This window comes from Alternaria novae-zelandiae (assembly GCF_023758075.1).
Source record: "Alternaria novae-zelandiae strain BMP 2774 chromosome Unknown scaffold_26, whole genome shotgun sequence".
NCBI classification, from domain to species: Eukaryota; Fungi; Ascomycota; class Dothideomycetes; order Pleosporales; family Pleosporaceae; genus Alternaria; species Alternaria novae-zelandiae.
In genome coordinates this window covers 451,993-469,878 of record NW_026056986.1, presented here as the reverse complement: position 1 = coordinate 469,878, position 17,886 = coordinate 451,993, and the positions used below count along the sequence as shown (strand labels likewise).

Here is a 17,886-nt window from a genome sequence, read left to right as displayed (position 1 = left end):
GACGACGGCGAGCTCTCGTGCAGCGGGGACCCTCGCCCGCAACACGCCCGGCACCTGAACTTCACCATCACTCGCGTCTGCCGCCACGCGTGCCATTCCTTCACTGCCACACTCGGAGTGCTGCGTGCTAGCCCCCAAATGTTCCTTTGAACCACCGGCCTCTTCCTCACACCCACGCCACACCGGGCATCTGCACCGCCAGCCTCCTCCGCCTTCGACCGCACCGAGCTCCGAAGCTCTAGATATCACACGATCAGAAGAAGGCAGGAGCGAAGATGATCGCAGGACGAGGAAGACAGCGGATACGGCCGCCAAGGAGGGTACGTACTGCGCGCTCACTTTCACTTTCACTTTCACTTTCCTCGCGTGCTAGCCTACGCCGCTCAACCTCGCTGTCATAAAAAAAGACTCCATACTGTAGACTCAACACTGACCATGGCGCGTTCGCAGGGTCTGCACGGCGACGAGGTCGATTTCGAGAACACGTGGGCCACCATCGAGGCGGCCTTCAGAGAGATCCACACAAAGAATGCCTCCAAGCTGTCGTACGAGGAGCTTTACCGCCACGCATACCGAATCGTTCTGAAGAAGAAAGGCGAGGCTCTCTACGAGAAAGTCCACGAATTCGAGCGAAATTGGTTGAGCACCGAGGTCCGAGCCTCAATCTCGCAATTGCTCTCAACGAACCTACTTGTAGACGCGCAGAGTATCGGAGGAACCACACCGAATGAGCGACGTGTAGCGGGCGAGAGGTTCCTGAAAGGGCTGAAGCAGGCATGGAGCGATCACCAGATCTGCACCAGCATGCTAGCAGACGTGCTCATGTACATGGTAAGATGATATTTGGACGGACTGAGCTGAGGATGTTAGCTAACACGGCCTGCTTAGGACCGTGTCTACTGTGCTGACCATCGCCGCCCATCAATTTACAACGCAGCCATGGTTCTGTTCCGCGACGAAATCCTCAATTCCAAGATATCCCCGACCGACGCTCGAGCGATCCTCAACCTCTTGAACAACATTATCCTCGACCAGATACAAATGGAGCGCGACGGCGACGTCATCGACAAGCAGCTTATCAAGTCCTGCGTGTACATGCTCGAGGGCCTACACGAGGGCGAGATAGAGGCGGAGGACCAGCGACTGTACAACACGTCTTTTGAGGTGGAGTATCTGGACACCAGCAGAGCCTTTTACCGCGAAGAATCGGAGCTTTTACTACGCGACGCGCATGCCGGCGCATACTGCAAACATGCGCGACGCAGAATTTACGAAGAGGACGAGCGCTGCAAGCAAACACTGCTGGACACTACGGGACCCAAGATTCAGAAGGTTGTGGAGGAAGAGATGATCAAGTTCCGGATACACGAGCTTGTAGAGATGGAGAGCGGTGTACGCTTCATGATCGACAACCATAGGCTTGAAGAGCTGAACCTTATCTACGACCTAAACAGGCGGGTAGATGACAAGAAGATCCAGACAACCCGAGCCATTCAGCAGCGCATTGTCGAGATGGGCTCAGACATCAACAAGGACGCGATCGCGGCGTCACTGGCGCCAGCCGTTGCACCTGCCGCCGATTCAGCCGACAAGGGCAAGGGTGCCGCGCAAGAGAAGAGCCTGAACCAGCAGACTGTCGCTGCGATCAAGTGGGTCGAGGACGTCCTTGCCCTGAAAGATCGGTTTGATAAGATTTGGCGAGAGTCATTCGAGTGCGATCCGCTACTGCAACAGGCGCAAACAGCAAGTTTCTCCGATTTCATCAACTCGGTGACATTCCCACGATCATCCGAATACATCTCCCTCTTTATCGACGAAAACATGAAGAAGGGCATCAAGGGTAAGACTGAGGCTGAGATCGACGCTGTCCTGGAGAAGGCTATCGTCCTGCTACGATATGTGCAGGATAAGGACCTTTTCGAGCGCTACTACAAGAAGCACCTGTGTCGCCGTCTGTTGATGAACAAGTCGATTAGCAACGAAGTCGAAAAGCAGATGATATCCAAGATGAAGATCGAGCTCGGCAACAATTTCACTCTCAAGCTGGAGGCCATGTTCAAGGACATGACCATCTCCGAGGAGCTTACCGCCGGTTTCAAGAAGCATGTGGAAGGTCTCGGAGAGAAAGACCCCAAGCGCATCGAGCTATCCATCAACGTGCTGACTAGCATGACTTGGCCTCTCGAGACCATGGGTGGTGCAGCCGCCGACGAAGAAGACAAGCGACCACGATGCAATTACCCTCTCGTTGTAGACAAACTCAAGCGCGGTTTCGAGAAGTTCTACAGCCAGAAGCATTCCGGACGACAGCTTACCTGGCTCCCTAACATGGGATCAGCAGACATCAAAGCTGTCTTCCCCAAAGTCCCTCAGAAGGATGGCTCTGTCAAGGAGCGTCGCCACGACCTCAATGTGTCGACATATGGCATGATCATCCTGCTTCTCTTCAACGAGCTTGATGCCGGCGAACGCCTAACATTCGAAGAGATCCAAGCCCAGACAAACATCCCTCCTAGTGATCTCATCCGTAACTTACAGTCGCTCGCCGTCGCACCTAAGACACGCATTTTGGTCAAGGAGCCCATGTCCAAGGATGTCAAGCCCACCGATAAGTTCTCCTTCAACGAAGGCTTCCAGGGCAAGTTCGTCAAGATCAAAGTTGGTGTCGTCAGCGGCGGCAACAAGGTCGAGAGCGATCGTGAGCGTCGCGAGACCGAGAAGAAGAATGACGATTCGCGAGGCTTCTGCATTGAGGCCGCCGTTGTGCGTATCATGAAGTATGTATTCTTCAAAACCTATACAACGTCAAACATGCTAACAAGAAACAGACAACGCAAAGAACTCTCGCATCAACAGCTCATGTCCGAAACCCTCAGCCAACTCGTCGGCCAATTTAAACCCGAGGTCACCATGGTTAAGAAACGCATTGAGTCGCTCATTGAGCGTGAATACCTGGAGCGCGTAGACGGCGCGCAGACTGATTCGTATAGGTATCTGGCTTAGAGAGCAGAAAAGGGATATTTGCACAGCACTTCAGCAGCATGTTTGCGGGCGTTTTCGGGGTCGGTCGCTAAATTTGAGGGAGCGGACTACCCTTATGGAATGAATGAATGCATAGCTTGGCGTCGATGGAGTCACGGTCAGGGAATCATGTGGGAGATTTTTGTAGGTACCTTTTACAATCAAAAGAGGTGAATTTGGTAATGAAGAGTATCAGGATGCGTGGACGAAGAACGTTGATGTGAACGCATGTATTTTCTGATTGCAAGACATGGCAAAATGTCTGCATCTCCTCTAGATCTTGCTCTACTTTGGATATCATCCAATCCCTCACTTATACCTCCCAACAACCTTCCTCCTCTTCTCAAACGCGTCCCCAGCCATACTCCCACTCCCCCTCGGCCCATCTCCGACAGGCCTCTTCCGGCTCTTCTCCAAGCTCCCCAGCTTCCCACTCTTCTTCTGCGTCAACTTCTCAATCCGATCAATCCCCGCGCCCAAACTGCGCCACTCCTCACCCCCAAACCCGCCATCCCGCTGCTGCCTCGCCTTCTGTTTCGCAGCATCCTTCTTGCTACCCGGCGCCAACCGCGTAAAGTTCGCTTCTTCGTACTCGCGCCTCTCGTTCTCTTCGCGACGTTCGCGTTCGGATTTCGTGTGTCGCCCGCCGTGTGTGATGGTGCTTCCGATGCTGGGTTCGGCGATGGGCGCGCCGGAGAGCTCGGTTGCGATGAATTCGTCGAGGGTGGCAGATTTTCCGGGGCGGCGCTCGCGGCGCTCTTCGCGGTTCTCGGGTACGGGCATCGCCATGGGCGTTATCTTGGGTGGGCGGTAGATGCCGTCTTTTGCGGTTTCGGCGCGCGCTCGCTCTTGGGCTGCTTCTGTCTTCTGGCGCGTTACGAGGGCGCGGCGGGGGCCGTAGGCCATTTCGTCTTCGTCTTCGGATGTTTGCGCTGTACCTGCTGATTCGGCGTCGCTGACGTCGGAGTCGGAGCCTGTGTCTGTCTTGCTCTTCTTTGGTTTCGAAGTGGATTTTGTGGTGGCTTGGGTGGTGCGGCGTGTGGCATCGTCGGCTGTGCGGAGGATCTTGTCGATTTGGTACTTGAGGCGGCTTTCCAGCGGTCGTACACCCTTTTCTAGGTAGATTCGCAGTTCCACTAGCTTCTGGACGACTTCATCTTGGGGGTGGAGGCTGGTTTCTTGCTGGTCGCCTTTGCGTGCTCGGAGCTTTAGGAGGATGAGGAAGACGAGATTTTGTAGGTAGGATAGAAGCAGCTCGTTCTTGACATCCAGAAGGGAAATGCCTTCCTTCGGTGGTAGGATATCGTCATTTGGCAGAGCTTCTGTAGCGGATTGAATTGATGTAGTAAGAGTCGCGAGGAGCGACTCCAGCGAGTTGTCGACGGCCATTATGTTTAGGGACGTCGTGGTTGTGCCTGCCGCGCGCGCTGTACCTGTTGAAGTTGCAAAGAAATTTTAGTGGGGCTTGAACGCGCCAAGCGCACGGGCCACTGCGGTCATCGCGTCGGTGGTGGGCTGCCTGTCCCAAATCCTTCGTGTGACCTCATAATGTCAGCATACCAATACTCGCCGTGTTCGACTCCAACCTCGATACGGCTTCTCTCCGTCTCCGGCACTCAAGATGCTCCTGCATACACATTAGAGGAGGTGGATATCAGGCAAAAGCCGCGTTTCGAGGCGCTCTCATATACATGGACCGACTACGACAACGGAGAGCCGGAACCCATAGTTGGAGATACCAATACTTATTCGTCTATTCCAATAACCGGTGCTGGCTCTCTGAGGATTACGGTGCATCTAGCGCGTATCTTGCACCATGTTCACGAGCTCCTGACACAACCTGAATCAAGCGGCAAGATTTGGATTGATCAGATTGCTGTGAACCAGCATGATCTGGACGAGCGAGGCCACCAGGTCTCTCTGATGTCGCACATCTATGGACAGGCGGAGCGGACGCTAATGTGGATTGGCATGTCTCCTGAGCATACGCCTGTACTACTTGATCTGATAAGAAACTTGGGCGAGCTCCCACCGCTTGATGTCCATTGGACTGCCGAGATGCACAAGGATCTGGAAAGCAGATTGATTGCTCTCTTTTCTCAAGAGAATGATACAGGCTATACAACAGCACAGTACATTCAAGCATTGACTTGGGCCATTGGTCGCCCATACTTTAAACGTGCATGGATAGTCCAAGAGATCGTGTTATCAACTCGGCCCACGATGATACTTGGAACGACACCAACTGAAATTTACGTACTTTATCATATCATCTTCGTCATCAGATATTCGTCAAAAGCGGCCCTGCAAGTCGTTTACTCGCTTATCCCAGATCACCTCGGAGTCGATCGCTTGCTGAGCATGGACACGGCACGTAGATGGCTACGAGGCGACCCTACGCAGAGCACCTTGTATAGCGACTTCTTGGATGTACTGTTCTGGCTCTCATCATCGCGTGAGGCCAGCGACCCAAGGGACGCCATTAATGCATTTTTAGCTTTTCAAGAAAGGACCTCCGCTCTGGACTTCGTTGCAGATTATAGGATGTCTACTGGACAAGCATACCGGAAGCTTTGTGCAGATATGGCGCGGAAGACTGGCTCGCTTGCGTTCCTGGGGCTTATCCGCGGCAGCGCAGACGCGGAGATACCTTCTTGGACCATAGACTGGCGAGTGGACGTTTCTTCTGCAGGAGACAGATGGCAGGGTTACAGGATTGGCGACACTCCACATTACCCGTACGCCGCCGCCAAAGGGCGCCTATGCCAAGCGAACGGAATATATCAAGAAGGCGATGTGCGCTTGGTTGTTCGCGGCCGGATCATTGACACGGTCCAGTTCGTGTCAAGTGTAACCCGAGAAGAGATCGCAACTTTTGGAGTAGAGAATGTACGACTGGCCGAAGAAATGGCTAACATCAGAACGACCATGCCTACAGTGGATATCGATACGTCTGACGAGATGAATGCTGCTAAGGAACGTGTATTTGTTACGCTCTTGGGCCATGATCTTGGTCCGCAAGCCCTCCCAGAGCCTCTACAATATACTACAGGCGATTTGATCTCAATGTACGAACGCTTCATTGACACGAAAACACCCGAGCCTGTTAGCGAAGCAGTTCACAAAGAGAAGTTCCCTCAAATGAATCTGAGACTCATCCACAAAAGACTTTTCCTCGGGAGCAAGCAATTGTTTGGGCTTGGGCCAAAAGCCGTACGACCAGGCGACTGCATATGCATCATACATGGATCTTCAGTCCCTCTACTATTGCGACAGTGTGAGAGTGGAGAATACACAGTAGTAGGACAATGTTACTACGAAAGCTGGATGTATGGCGAAAGGGTTGATTGGGAGGAGGACGAAGCCGATGAGTTTGTACTGGTATGAGATAATGCAAGGCTCAGCCCGGTCGCTGTTAGACCCAAGAGATGATCATCACGTCCAAGTCTTGGTTCATGCACTTCATTCAAGAACTATTCTATACACGTTACACACGCTCTAAACGCTTTATCTATAATATAAATATTTATATATTTTATTATTTATTATCTATCTAATATTTTATATCTTCTTTAGTATTATTATTTAAGCTTATATATTCTTTTATATCTTTACCTATATATTATATAGAGTAAGTATAGTATTTATTTTATTTTAGTGTTTAATATTACTACTAAAGTAGTTTTAATATATAAGTAGCTACTTTTTATAAGTAAGCTAGTATACTAAGTATTTTATCTAAGTTAATAGTCTATATACTATTATCTACTTATTTTAAATAAAGGTTTAGGCTATTAGTGCGTAGAGAAGATACTAGAGAGCTTATAAGATTACTAAATACTTAAGAGCTTATTCTTTATATAAAAAGGTAATAGTAATAATATTAGAGAGAATATAAGTAGTAATAGTAATAGTAGTATTATTTAAGTTCTATATAAGAGTAATAAAAAACTAAAAAAGTAAAAAGTATACTATCTTATATATTATATATAAGAGAGAAAGTAGAGTTATAAAAATAAAGCTTCTATACTCTTCTTTAACTTATATAGTATATATAAAAATTTTAAAATCTAGTCTTATTCTATTTTATAGTACTATAATAATTTATTAATAATAAGCTACTTATAACTTTTATAACATATATAAGATACATAATAACTAAATCTACCTATTAAATATAGAAGGGATAAGAAAGAGGTTAAGAACTATTCCGTACCCTTGTCCAATGCAAATGAGCAGACTCCGACGTCATCCCCAAATTCTTGTGCCTCGTTTCCGTTTCTCGATGTCGCCTTACGCAACCAGATACCTCTGGTGTTGTCATGCCACCGGAGCGCGCTCCCGTCTTTCCGCCTGTGGCGCCCAGTCAGGAATAACGCACCAATCACAACCTACCGTCCTAAACACTACCAAACGCTCTGGTACATGCGAACCAACCAGCGGGCAGGATCATGCATAAACATCAGACGCTAGTCCCATGTTTTCTGGAACGTTGCCTGACCCGGTGCATTTCCTACTCTCACCATCAGATAACCCAAGTCACGGTCTTCTTTGACTAGTCAGCACACCGTTATGAGTGTTCGGCGACGCGGCGTTGTGGCTGCAGAACACGATAGCAATAGACTTTGGAAGGAGGACGAGGCTTGTAGAAGACATGTCGGTGTAGTACATGCAAACATCGGTGTGAATGAGGCATATCCAACGTGGCTATGAGACACGGCGTGCTCCCAAGCCACCACTACACAAGCCAAACAAAACGGCATCCAGCACGATGGGTCAGTACTGCTTCGACTCACATAACAGTCAGCGTCATCACCCCATAGTCCCTCTCATCCGTCCTCCACCTGCATCTCGTCCCCCAACAACACCCCTGTCCAGTCGTTCTCACACACCTCCCCCTGTTCATCCCCGACACACACACACTCATCTCCGCACCTCGGCTTCTCGAAGGCGTTCACAACATTCCACTACGTTTCCAGAAGGCCCGAAAAGTAAGTGGGTGTACGGGTAAAGTCACAGGAGAACCCCAACATGTGGGGTAGACCAGGCCACCTACCGCACCCCTGGTCTCTCTTGCAGGATCTATATTGCATTTCTACCAGGGGGTGCGCGCGTTAGCTTCAACGTGAAGGAGCGCGCGGCGCGCGGGCTATGGTCAGAGTGACGATGATGCGTTTCACGTCTACTGATGGCACTATGAGTGGTGATAGGATGGTATTTTGCTATGTGTGTGGGTCGCATATGTATGTGCGTTCTGGAGTAGCCTCATGCGAGATGCATGCGAGATGCCTCGTGTGGTCTTCGGTGGGACGCTTTGGTCACCGTAGAAGTGGCAATGCGTAGCGGAGCAAGCCACCGTGCCGTACCGAGCCCGGATTCATTATGGGGTACATCGTTGTACCCACAGATCATCTCTTCAGTTCATTGCGGTGACCCACTCAGTGGTTTTCTGGCTGTGCTTCGCCACCACGAGGACCTGATCTAAGGACGTGGTGAGATCAACGCAGCGGCTTGCTGGTTGCCTGAGTCAACTTAAGATCGTCCCAGCTGGTATGACCGGAATCTCAGTGGAGAACTAGTTCTTGTCGGAAGTTGGTGTAGACACTGTGTCATGCCAAATTGCCCCATATTGAGCAGCGACTCGCCAATCACTCTCGGCATGTACACTCGGGGTGCGGCAAATGTGAGGACCTGGTTGATGGAGACCTAGTACTTATTTGTCTCAACGTCCGATACAAGATGTTGGGGATGAAGGTCTGTGCTGGACCCAGAAATGGGTTCGTCGAGAAGCGCCGCGTGTGTCGTGTAGATGATAATCGCTGTCGCGTGCGATCATCGCTCGACTTGCTGATCCATCATATGGTACGCGGAGGCTACCAGAAGTGGAAGGTCACTTCACCTACGCAGGTATGGCAAACAGGTGGATCCGCGTTGTAGCGTTCCTGCTTTGAAGAGCCCATAGTCGTAGTCATGTACTGGGTGGCAACCTGGTACTGCGAGATCAGAGTCATACGTCAAATTTGAGTCCTGCTGTCCGTAGCCACATCTGTCGCTTGCCTTCGGCTTCGCGAATGATCTCAGCGGAAAGCTGTAGGCTAGGTGCGAGGTGAGCGTATCGCTCCATTTCCAGAACAACGTTGTTGATGATATCGTCCATAGTCGCTGGTGGGGGAAGCAGCTGAGATAGCGAAGGAGTCATAGTCGCACCCATGATGAGTAATGTCTGGGAAATGATGCTACAGAATTGTCAGCGAACGCAATGCTGGTTCTTGATCAAACTTACGAGAGAGCGCCCTGGAAGAGATAAGGCAGATGTCCAGCATGGTGCGCAGTGATGTACTCCAGTTGACGAACGCATGCCTCCAGGCACTTGTGGCAATTATCTTGAACGCTCGAATCCATGGCCAAGGTCTCATCTTGCAAAACCAAAAGCACGTAGGGCCGGAAGATAATAGTACGGCATGCAAAGTAGCGCAGTCTCAAAACGGTCTGAACCGGGTTTTGTAAGGGTACTCTATCGAGCGGGAACTGCATGGCGGGTGGTAGACCAGCATACCATTGGTTCAGCTGGTAGTCGAGTTCCACAACCAAAGGATCTAGTTGCGCGATTGATGTCGCAGCTGGACCTTTGGAATATGGTGTCGTTCTGATGTAGAGCATGGAGCTCACGCGGTTGAGTAGTCGCCGGAGAGCGATCTCTGCAAGGAAATACCACAGCTCATCTCGGCCAACTGCTTCTCTCCCTAGATCCTCAAATCCGGTCGGAAGTGCAAAGCCTTCCTCAAATTGAGCGAGGCCGGAATGGGGAAGATCGAGCTCTGCTAGTAGGTCGCTTTCGATCATCACAGCATTCCAGTACACTCTTCTGCCCAGCTCCTCTTCCGCTGGAGATACGCGACCAGGCGCGCTCAGAAGAAGCTGCAGTTTCATGCTGGCGCCTGATAATACGTTCCAAGCTTCGACTGGGCGTACAAGATACACCAAGTATGCTGCGGCGAGGATTTGACATTGTGCAGCTACCATGTTGTTTCTTGTCATGACGGTCGGCAGTAAGCTCCATGCTGCGGTAAAGTATGCCAATCCTGGGGGATCTTTTTCAGGGTTTTGCTGCGTAATACTGCCGGTGCTTGCAGCATGACCTAGCGCAAGAACGAGAAGAACTATGCAACTCTCCGGCCCATCTCGGAAACCATGGCTGAGGGCGGTCTGGTAGTGGCTACTCCATGTATACGGATTTACAACCGCGTAGAAGACATTCACTCTCTCAAAATACGCCTGCACGTATGCGCCAGTATTCGAGAGATCCAACCCACGGCTTGTCCCCAGGCTTACTGACTCTCGAGTCATTTCAAGCTGGAGAAGAAGCTTGGCGTCATATTGGCGAGACACAAGCTCTCTGATCATTGGAGATGACAGCAGATTGAGTGCCGCAGTATTGTGGGTTTTCGGCATGGTCGAGATGTTTGACGGGTGGTTGGTCCATGTTCCTATGCCGTTGATCGGCTGTACCATGCCGAGATGGGGTATATTGCCGGTGCTACGGGCGAGGAAATCTTCGCTGGTGGAATTGCTCGCGGCTGGCGAATGCGATGATAATGAGAAGTTGCTAGTGAGGCCAGATTGTAAAAGACCCTCGATGCGGTTCAGATGTTCTAGGATCAGCTTGTCGCCTGCGTCCAGCTTAATGCCTGGCTCTCGGTATATGCACTCGGCATTCAGCTCTGTACACAATCTGCACTTTGGCCTGTTTCCGTCGCATCGACTTTTCCGCGACCGACATATCTCGCACTATTTGAGGTCAGTTTTTGGAGCTGGATAAGTCGAAATAAGAGTGATGTACAGCGATCGTCGCACGCCGGCGCGGGTAGTCTATCGTGTCGGTACTTGGGCGCTTCTTTGTGCTCGGTCGGGGTTCGGTGCTCGTGCCGTTGGTACCATTGCTAGTAGGTGCGATTCCATTCGACGCGGGTGGGGTGTTGTCATTGGACATTTCCCGGTCTGTACCAGATGATTGAGACATGTTGCGGGGCCGCTTCTTGAAGGGATTACTCAAACCACCGTTTCCAGTGAACAGTCCATTCGGGGGGTCGAGCAGATGAGGAGACGTCAGGGCGGATTTGAGGATAAAGGTATTTGCGTCGGGCAGAGCGGAGAGATTGAGGCAGAAGGCGTCGCGTGGGAAGCCTCCATTAGTGGTCGCTGCTGACACGGGACTAACATCTGGAGAAGGAGTAATTCCAGCCATGATTGGTGGACGGTTAGACAGCGGCCGGGGCACGCTGCACAACTTCTGCGGCGTGCAGCCACGATATCGAGACAGAGCACTGGATTCCAAGGCGGCACAGGGTGTGAGACAGGCGTTGCTGATGAAAGCAGGACACAGCAATTCGGCGTGAAGATGAGACGGCAGGACGCACGACGATTATAACCACACCGAATCTCGCCTCATCCTTAGCTCCTACACCTACACATGTCACGAAACGGAGTCTGCGAGATGAGCGAGGCGAATGCGGGGGTGACAAGGGCATCAAGCACTCCACATTTGCGCTCTGACAATCAAAAAATGGCGCCAGTGATCCTTCCAAGGGTCTCGCGTCGAGCCGTGGCCGGCACGGTGATGATGCTACCCACCCACGGCCGCAGCTTCGCCCGGTCGACGATAAATTGCCTGCAACATGCCGGACGTTTGTAGACACACGATCAGCGTAGTGGTGGTGGCAGCCTCAAACGAGTGGTGGCAGCCTGCTTACAGAAGGGTCTGCAGGAAGCACGGAGCATGCGAGGCATGCGGTGTGTCTGGAGAGGCCCGCGAAGCGAGATGCCTGCCCTCCAACTCTCCAGCGTGCTAACCGCGTACAATAGGCTAATACACCAGAAAAACGGCCGACCTAAGATCGTACTGCGCATGCTATTGCCTTGGCATGGTGGGTTCAGCATGACTGTGATCAGCGAACGGCGGCAGTGGACCTGCATCAACAGCATCTCCTGATCATTCGCGCTACGCCTTCACAAGTCCGCTGCATTTCCATATTGCTACCAAGCCACTCGAACTCCACTCGAAGACTTGCACCCCGTCTGATAGGCGCAAGCATGCTTCCATGCAGCAATTCATATTAAAACGCTGCCCGAGTGCAATTACCAGGTACATCCTGGCGTCTACCTAGGTACCTGTAGGAGCCGTAGAACAAGTGGACTCTTCAACACGACGGCTGGGGTCTCAGCCAGTAATGTTCGCTGCTGACTCCGGCACTGCGTCCTAGGATTCATTGACTTCGACTATGCGGGTGCCGGTGATCCAACACCGTGTACAGAACGCTCTTATCGACTGACTCAACGCTGAGTCGAAGCGGCATAACGACAGCCATAGTGCAGTTCCAGGACACGGAGTCGTCTGTCTTCGTATAGCTTAGCCTAGGGGCCGAATGACCTGCGATGGCGCAATCAGTGAGGCAAAGCTTCTAGAAGACGAGGAAGAAGACATGTCTTGGACACATTGATCTGCGCTTCAAGCGGTTCAACCCCAGTCGTGCGCCACATGATGGGGTAGACGCTCGGTAAGTCGACATGACCAGGATGCTTTCTGCTCAATGGCGTAGCCTGGTGTCTATGTCTCAGGCTATGCCTTCTGCCTTCTGAGCGCAGGGTGAATAGCCGGTGGGTACCTGAATCTGACCACCGTTCGGTATCGTGGAGTCTGTTCAGGCGGTCGCGAGTGGTTCGGTCGGCAGGAAAATGCGTTCGCTGTCTCTGACAAGGCAGAAAATGCGATGCGTGACGCAGGAGTGGTCATGATCGGTGTTGCGTCAGGGTTAGGCTTATCGGCTCCTTGATGCAACGGCAGATGTCAAGCCAACTCAGCAACGTCATGTACGCTCAGAGTACTCTATCTGGGCACGGTATTGCAAGGCTACCGATGCATCAAGTGCTGCATTCTGGGAACGAAGCCGACTATTTTGGTTTTCTGGGGCAGACACTCGGACACGTGAGCTAGACCTAAACAGAAGCCCTGGCTACTACTTTCAGATTGAACCTGGAATATGACGATGAAGTCGATAGAGCGGGCAGTATTGAGTATTGAGATCATCTGCCTCATGAGCTCGTCGATAATCAAACAATCACCACAAACGACCGCCATTCAGCTTTTGCGAATCCTCGCCTCGGCAGCCTTGGGGAAAGGATGCAGTCGTTTGAGTGAGAATGTTATCTGGCTCACCAGACGATCGGGAAGCAATACTCACAGCTAATCAAAAGGACTTCGATGGCGTCGTTATTAGCGAGCAGGATTTCGGTCGTCTTCATCCGAGCGTTTTCGTGGGGGTGTCGCTTCCTGTTGCGCGGGTACAAACGCATCGCCATGTCGAATAGGAAAGAGCAGTACAGTCCAAACATGGCAAGCAAACAAACAAAAAAGACACTTCGAGAAGGACCTGCGGAGATGGCCGCCTGCTGGCATTCGACCGCATGCACAAGCAAGCTACATTGGCACACCTCGGAGGACCGCGCGATCAACTAAGTGACACAAAAGCCAATCTGCGAGGGTAGCTTCTCTGTACCACCCAAAGCATGAAACCGGAAGCGCTCGACGCTCTCACCACACAAACCATGAGGCCGAAAGCACTCGAAGCTGTCACAGCTCAAGTCACGGAGGAGAAGTCGCCAGCTAGGCACCGAGTATGCTTCTCTCACGTTCACCCTAAACCCAACACATACTGACGCCTGTAAGACCTCTTCCCACCAAGACCAAGATACCACGAAGTCCTCGTCTACATCCCCAAGATCAGCGTCGGATAGCAGCGCGATCAGCACAGACGGCACCACCGAAGCCAGCCCGACCGCCACAACCATCGTCTCAGACGTCGTTGAAACCGTCAGAACCGCCGTCGATTGCGCCATCGCATGGGCTGAACAAAAGGTTGATAAACTGAGTGCCGAGCAAGATACTACGGGTCCGTATGCTTCGCCAGCCACTTGCATGCCATCCGATCTCGATGCTATTGCTAGCGGCATTCTGCCTGCTTTGCCGGCTGCAAGACAGTATGATGGAGGTGTTGATGACGGAATGAAGGAAGGAGATGGTACTGAGAAGAGTGCTAAGTTGAGCGATGACAAGGATGCAAGGAAGTGAGAGAAGTTGGGTGATGGGGGATAGCACAGGTTGCAAGGCTTTGCATATGGCCTGAATGGCGGCGAATGAGAAGGTGGATCCTGCATGAAGGAGTGGCATATGATACCCAAGCATAACTTCGAATGATGAGAGGGAGTGAGATGTACTCTCAACAGCAAATTAAGATGATGAATAACATGCGGCCATGAAGCAAACATCAAATTGGATGAGAGTGATCGCGATTTTTAGAAGCAGTCATCGAGGTGATGCCAAAGACACAAACCGCACCTACTCCTCTATGTGCTAGACTATGCTGTTTTCTTTCTGACGAGGTAGTGACGCTTCATTTATCCCATACCTGTCAAATCCTAGTCATATCTAGAGAGGCTCGTGGTTACACAAGTTAGGATACGAAAGCTCTACCTTCAAGTATGCACAATGGGTAATAATCAAGCTGGAGAGTGAGATTCGGCTTGATGATTAGCCCTTTTGAGCCTAGCAGCTGCCTAGATAGGCATAGCCGTGGCCTTCATTCGTTTGCTACCCATCTTCAAGTCCTGGCTTGACTTGATTGTTGACGTCTCTGCGAGTTTATCTCAGTTCCCTTAACTCACCCCTCTTCATCATGGCACACCAATGTCCTATCTGCTCAAAGAATTTCACAACCAAAATCACGCTGAGGAACCACACGGGTACCAACGACGCAGCTCTCCGCCGCGCTCACACATGTCACAAATGCCAGCGAGAGTTCTGCAGCCAGAAATCGATGGAGCAACACCTCGATGGACCGTCTCATAGCGCCATGTTCAGCTGCGACGTGCGTAAGAAGCCTTTCGGAAGCAAGCAGGCTATGAAACAGCACGAGAAGTCGCCGCCGCATCAGCAGATGCTGGCTCGCACGAACTCCGTGACTGGAGCGGGTGCATCTTCGGGCTCAAGGAATGTAAGTTCGCAATGTTTTGGCGTGATAGCAGGCATTATTCGGACTCTGACGTGTATTCGAGGCTTCATCTTACCAAGCGCAATCCCGCTCATCGGGAATGACCTCCACTTCTATTGAACCCGTGTGGGACGACGATGACCAGGACTGGATACTTTGCGATAAAGATTGTGGGTGGTGCTGGCATTGCGCTGATGGAGTCGACTACTGAGTCCTTGCGAGCATACCTTCCTGGGTAAGATCAAAACAGCTCTGTCTTTGAGTGTTACCGTCTAAAATTTGTATTAGTTGAAGCTGCCACGCAACCGGTGAAGCAGCTTGATTCATATCAGTTATGGTCAACCCCTCCTTTGGAGTAAGGTAGTCATGGACGACAGATCTCGTCTCCTTCGACAGCTTCGCCAGTTCTCTGTCACGCGTCAGGATTTTCACCGTTCTCTTGATGCTTATAAGGAAAGGAAGAGGAAGAGTATTCTTGGCGCACCCCTACGTAGGTATATGTGCGAAGTACAGGATACTTAAATGATAGTAATGGATCTGCGTTTTCCAAACAACGCCATCCTGCTAACCTCAACTGTCTTGTGATTGTCCAAAGCACATAGGCCGACTCGACTGTACGTGTCTTGTCTTCCTTCGGTAGCCTGTAGGACCAAGCAGAATAACGAGTTGAAAGATATGGATTCGTCTATTCCTGTCTCCAATAATCTTTTCCATGCCGCTTTTTCCGTTTCGCCATCGTCATTTGTAGCCCGATCGTAAGCACCATGATGTACGCATACTGGTAGACAGACCAGGGGTGCTTGATCTGGCCTGCCAGATTCTCCAACGTCCGAGAAGATATTTCGCATGTCATGCGCAGAAATTGTGCCGCTCATGTCCGGAACCAGCCCGGATGCTTTGTGCTCGTCTTGAATCACTGTCAACAAAGTCCCAGACAGGCTCAATGATGCTCTTGACGTCACACCAAACGGATGGTCTTCGCAGGTTGGTGGATCCAAAACATCTAGAATATCCATCAACGGAGACAAGAAGACACTGTTCGAGTTGGTGCCAATCGAGAAGAGATGTGAGTAGCTCACACCACCATTTACTGAGGCCCATGATCACGAGGGTGCCCGATCTGATTTGGCTGTATATATGGTAGTATCCCTTGCTGCATACCATAGGAGGCCGGAAATCATCCCATGTCTCCATAGCCCTGCGTGGTAGCTGTCACTCACTGCCACCCCAAACCTTTTCGCAATACCAGCTATTGCAGGTAGCCTGTCTTTCTCGAATGTGAGATCTCGAGATGTGAATTCTGCTACTATTCTGTACCAGAAGGTATAGATGTCGACCACTGACTCTTTCGGCATGAACGATGTTATATCATTCAATATACAGTGGAGAAAACGATGAGTGTCAGCCGATATGTTTGGAGCGTGCGGTATTCCAAATGGGTATTTTTCGTTGGTCGATAGCGTTGGGCAATGCCAGATGAGACCATGTTTCGAGAATACGATGGAGCGCCTAGACAAAACCTGCTCTTGAAGAACCCAGGCTCTTCGGCCTAAGACATTTGAAACGTCATCTCGAAGGTCTCCTGGATCACCATGCATTTCTTCGTGCCGCGTCGGATACCGGAATAGGTAGCATGCCTGTTTGAACAGGATGATCGGACAAGGCCAAGAGATCAGACCAAGGCGCTCTCTGAACAATCCTTGTGTGGAATCTACTGCTGCTGCCGCCGTAATGTTCAAAGTCGAATTACCGTACACAAGTCCCATTCTCGGTGCTTCTTTTGCCCAATCTTCCTGTGTTTCTTGCTCTTGGATGATACACAGAGAGTCTATCCAGATATATTCTATGCCCAAGTCCCTACAGACTTGAACAGCTTGCCGAAAGGTTTTTGGCAATAAATCGTCTTCAATGCCTCGCTGTCGACAAGAAAGAGTCCGATCGGTCGTCGATAACGGCCGATTGTGAGGATTTCCCCAGCTGTGGCTTAAAGTGGCGTAGTAATCATTCTTCTCATTTCCAGACACTAGGTGGCATTTACTAGATCCTTTACCTCCTACTGCAATCACTCTCGTTGGTAAGGGTGGAGGCTGAGCATTCGCCTGGGAACAGGCTGGATGTGAACTTGAGCAGATATCCAGCCAGGCCTTGATCCTGGATAAACTTGCTGATGAGCCCGTATTGGTGTCGTCATCTGATGGGAGACATGTCTTCGGCACGGTCAGATGATCGGCTATATCACTGGTTAATCTTGAAGTAATGGAAGTATCCTTGGAAGGAGGAGCACTCACTATCCATAACTTTACAGATCAGGCTTCCGCACATACCAGGCAGTGACTCCCGAAATATTATATCAATCCGGACCTCATCAACACTGACATTAGTCCACGGGAGTGTCGTTTTCACTCTGTGGAATTCGAGTTTGATGCCGGCGTTCACTGAAACCGAATCAGTACCCGACTTAGCAACCCATCCACCCCCAGGCTCTTGTTCCAAGTGACATTTCTCCTCCCATGCTATTATTAGCAATCCGCAAAGATGACAACCTTCACGTGCGCTGTTGAGCAACACATCGAACGAATCGTGATGTTTCACAATGACCTTGCGGAAGTTGTTGATGTCGTCCCAGTGCGTACTTTTTAGTTGACCGAGGCTCATACAAGCGGAACAAAGTCTCTCATTCTCTGGACGCTCTGGTATCCGAAGTTGACCGACCCCGAAGCAGGATGGTTGAGCTTGGTCGCCACCAGGCGCGCGGACCCATTTTTCACCTCGCATTACTTCCCAAGGCATAGGATCCGGAGTCGCTAGATCCGGGGTCGTT

At 51.0% G+C, this 17,886-nt stretch overlaps 4 protein-coding genes across 4 annotated transcripts; 2 read left to right on the top strand and 2 right to left on the bottom strand.

Annotated features, from left to right (window-relative positions):
* Window positions 1-275: 275 nt before the first annotated feature.
* Window positions 276-3,003, top strand: J4E88_009850 (uncharacterized protein; the record flags this gene model as incomplete). The annotated part of the gene is made up of 4 exons (XM_049403448.1): window positions 276-320; window positions 451-831; window positions 889-2,777; window positions 2,829-3,003. 4 exons carry the CDS (start codon window positions 276-278, stop codon window positions 3,001-3,003), a joined length of 2,490 nt encoding a protein of 829 aa, XP_049250882.1.
* Window positions 3,004-3,330: 327 nt separating this feature from the next.
* J4E88_009849 (uncharacterized protein) lies at window positions 3,331-4,410 on the bottom strand (the record flags this gene model as incomplete). The annotated part of the gene is made up of 1 exon (XM_049403447.1): window positions 3,331-4,410. The coding sequence occupies one exon, from the start codon at window positions 4,408-4,410 to the stop codon at window positions 3,331-3,333; it is 1,080 nt and encodes a 359-aa protein (XP_049250881.1).
* A 4,618-nt stretch (window positions 4,411-9,028) lies between these two features.
* J4E88_009848 (uncharacterized protein) lies at window positions 9,029-11,266 on the bottom strand (the record flags this gene model as incomplete). Its single annotated transcript, XM_049403446.1, has 3 exons — window positions 9,029-9,257; window positions 9,305-10,809; window positions 10,862-11,266. The coding sequence occupies 3 exons, from the start codon at window positions 11,264-11,266 to the stop codon at window positions 9,029-9,031; spliced, it is 2,139 nt and encodes a 712-aa protein (XP_049250880.1).
* Window positions 11,267-13,623: 2,357 nt separating this feature from the next.
* Window positions 13,624-14,146, top strand: J4E88_009847 (uncharacterized protein; the record flags this gene model as incomplete). The annotated part of the gene is made up of 2 exons (XM_049403445.1): window positions 13,624-13,692; window positions 13,745-14,146. 2 exons carry the CDS (start codon window positions 13,624-13,626, stop codon window positions 14,144-14,146), a joined length of 471 nt encoding a protein of 156 aa, XP_049250879.1.
* Window positions 14,147-17,886: the final 3,740 nt, after the last annotated feature.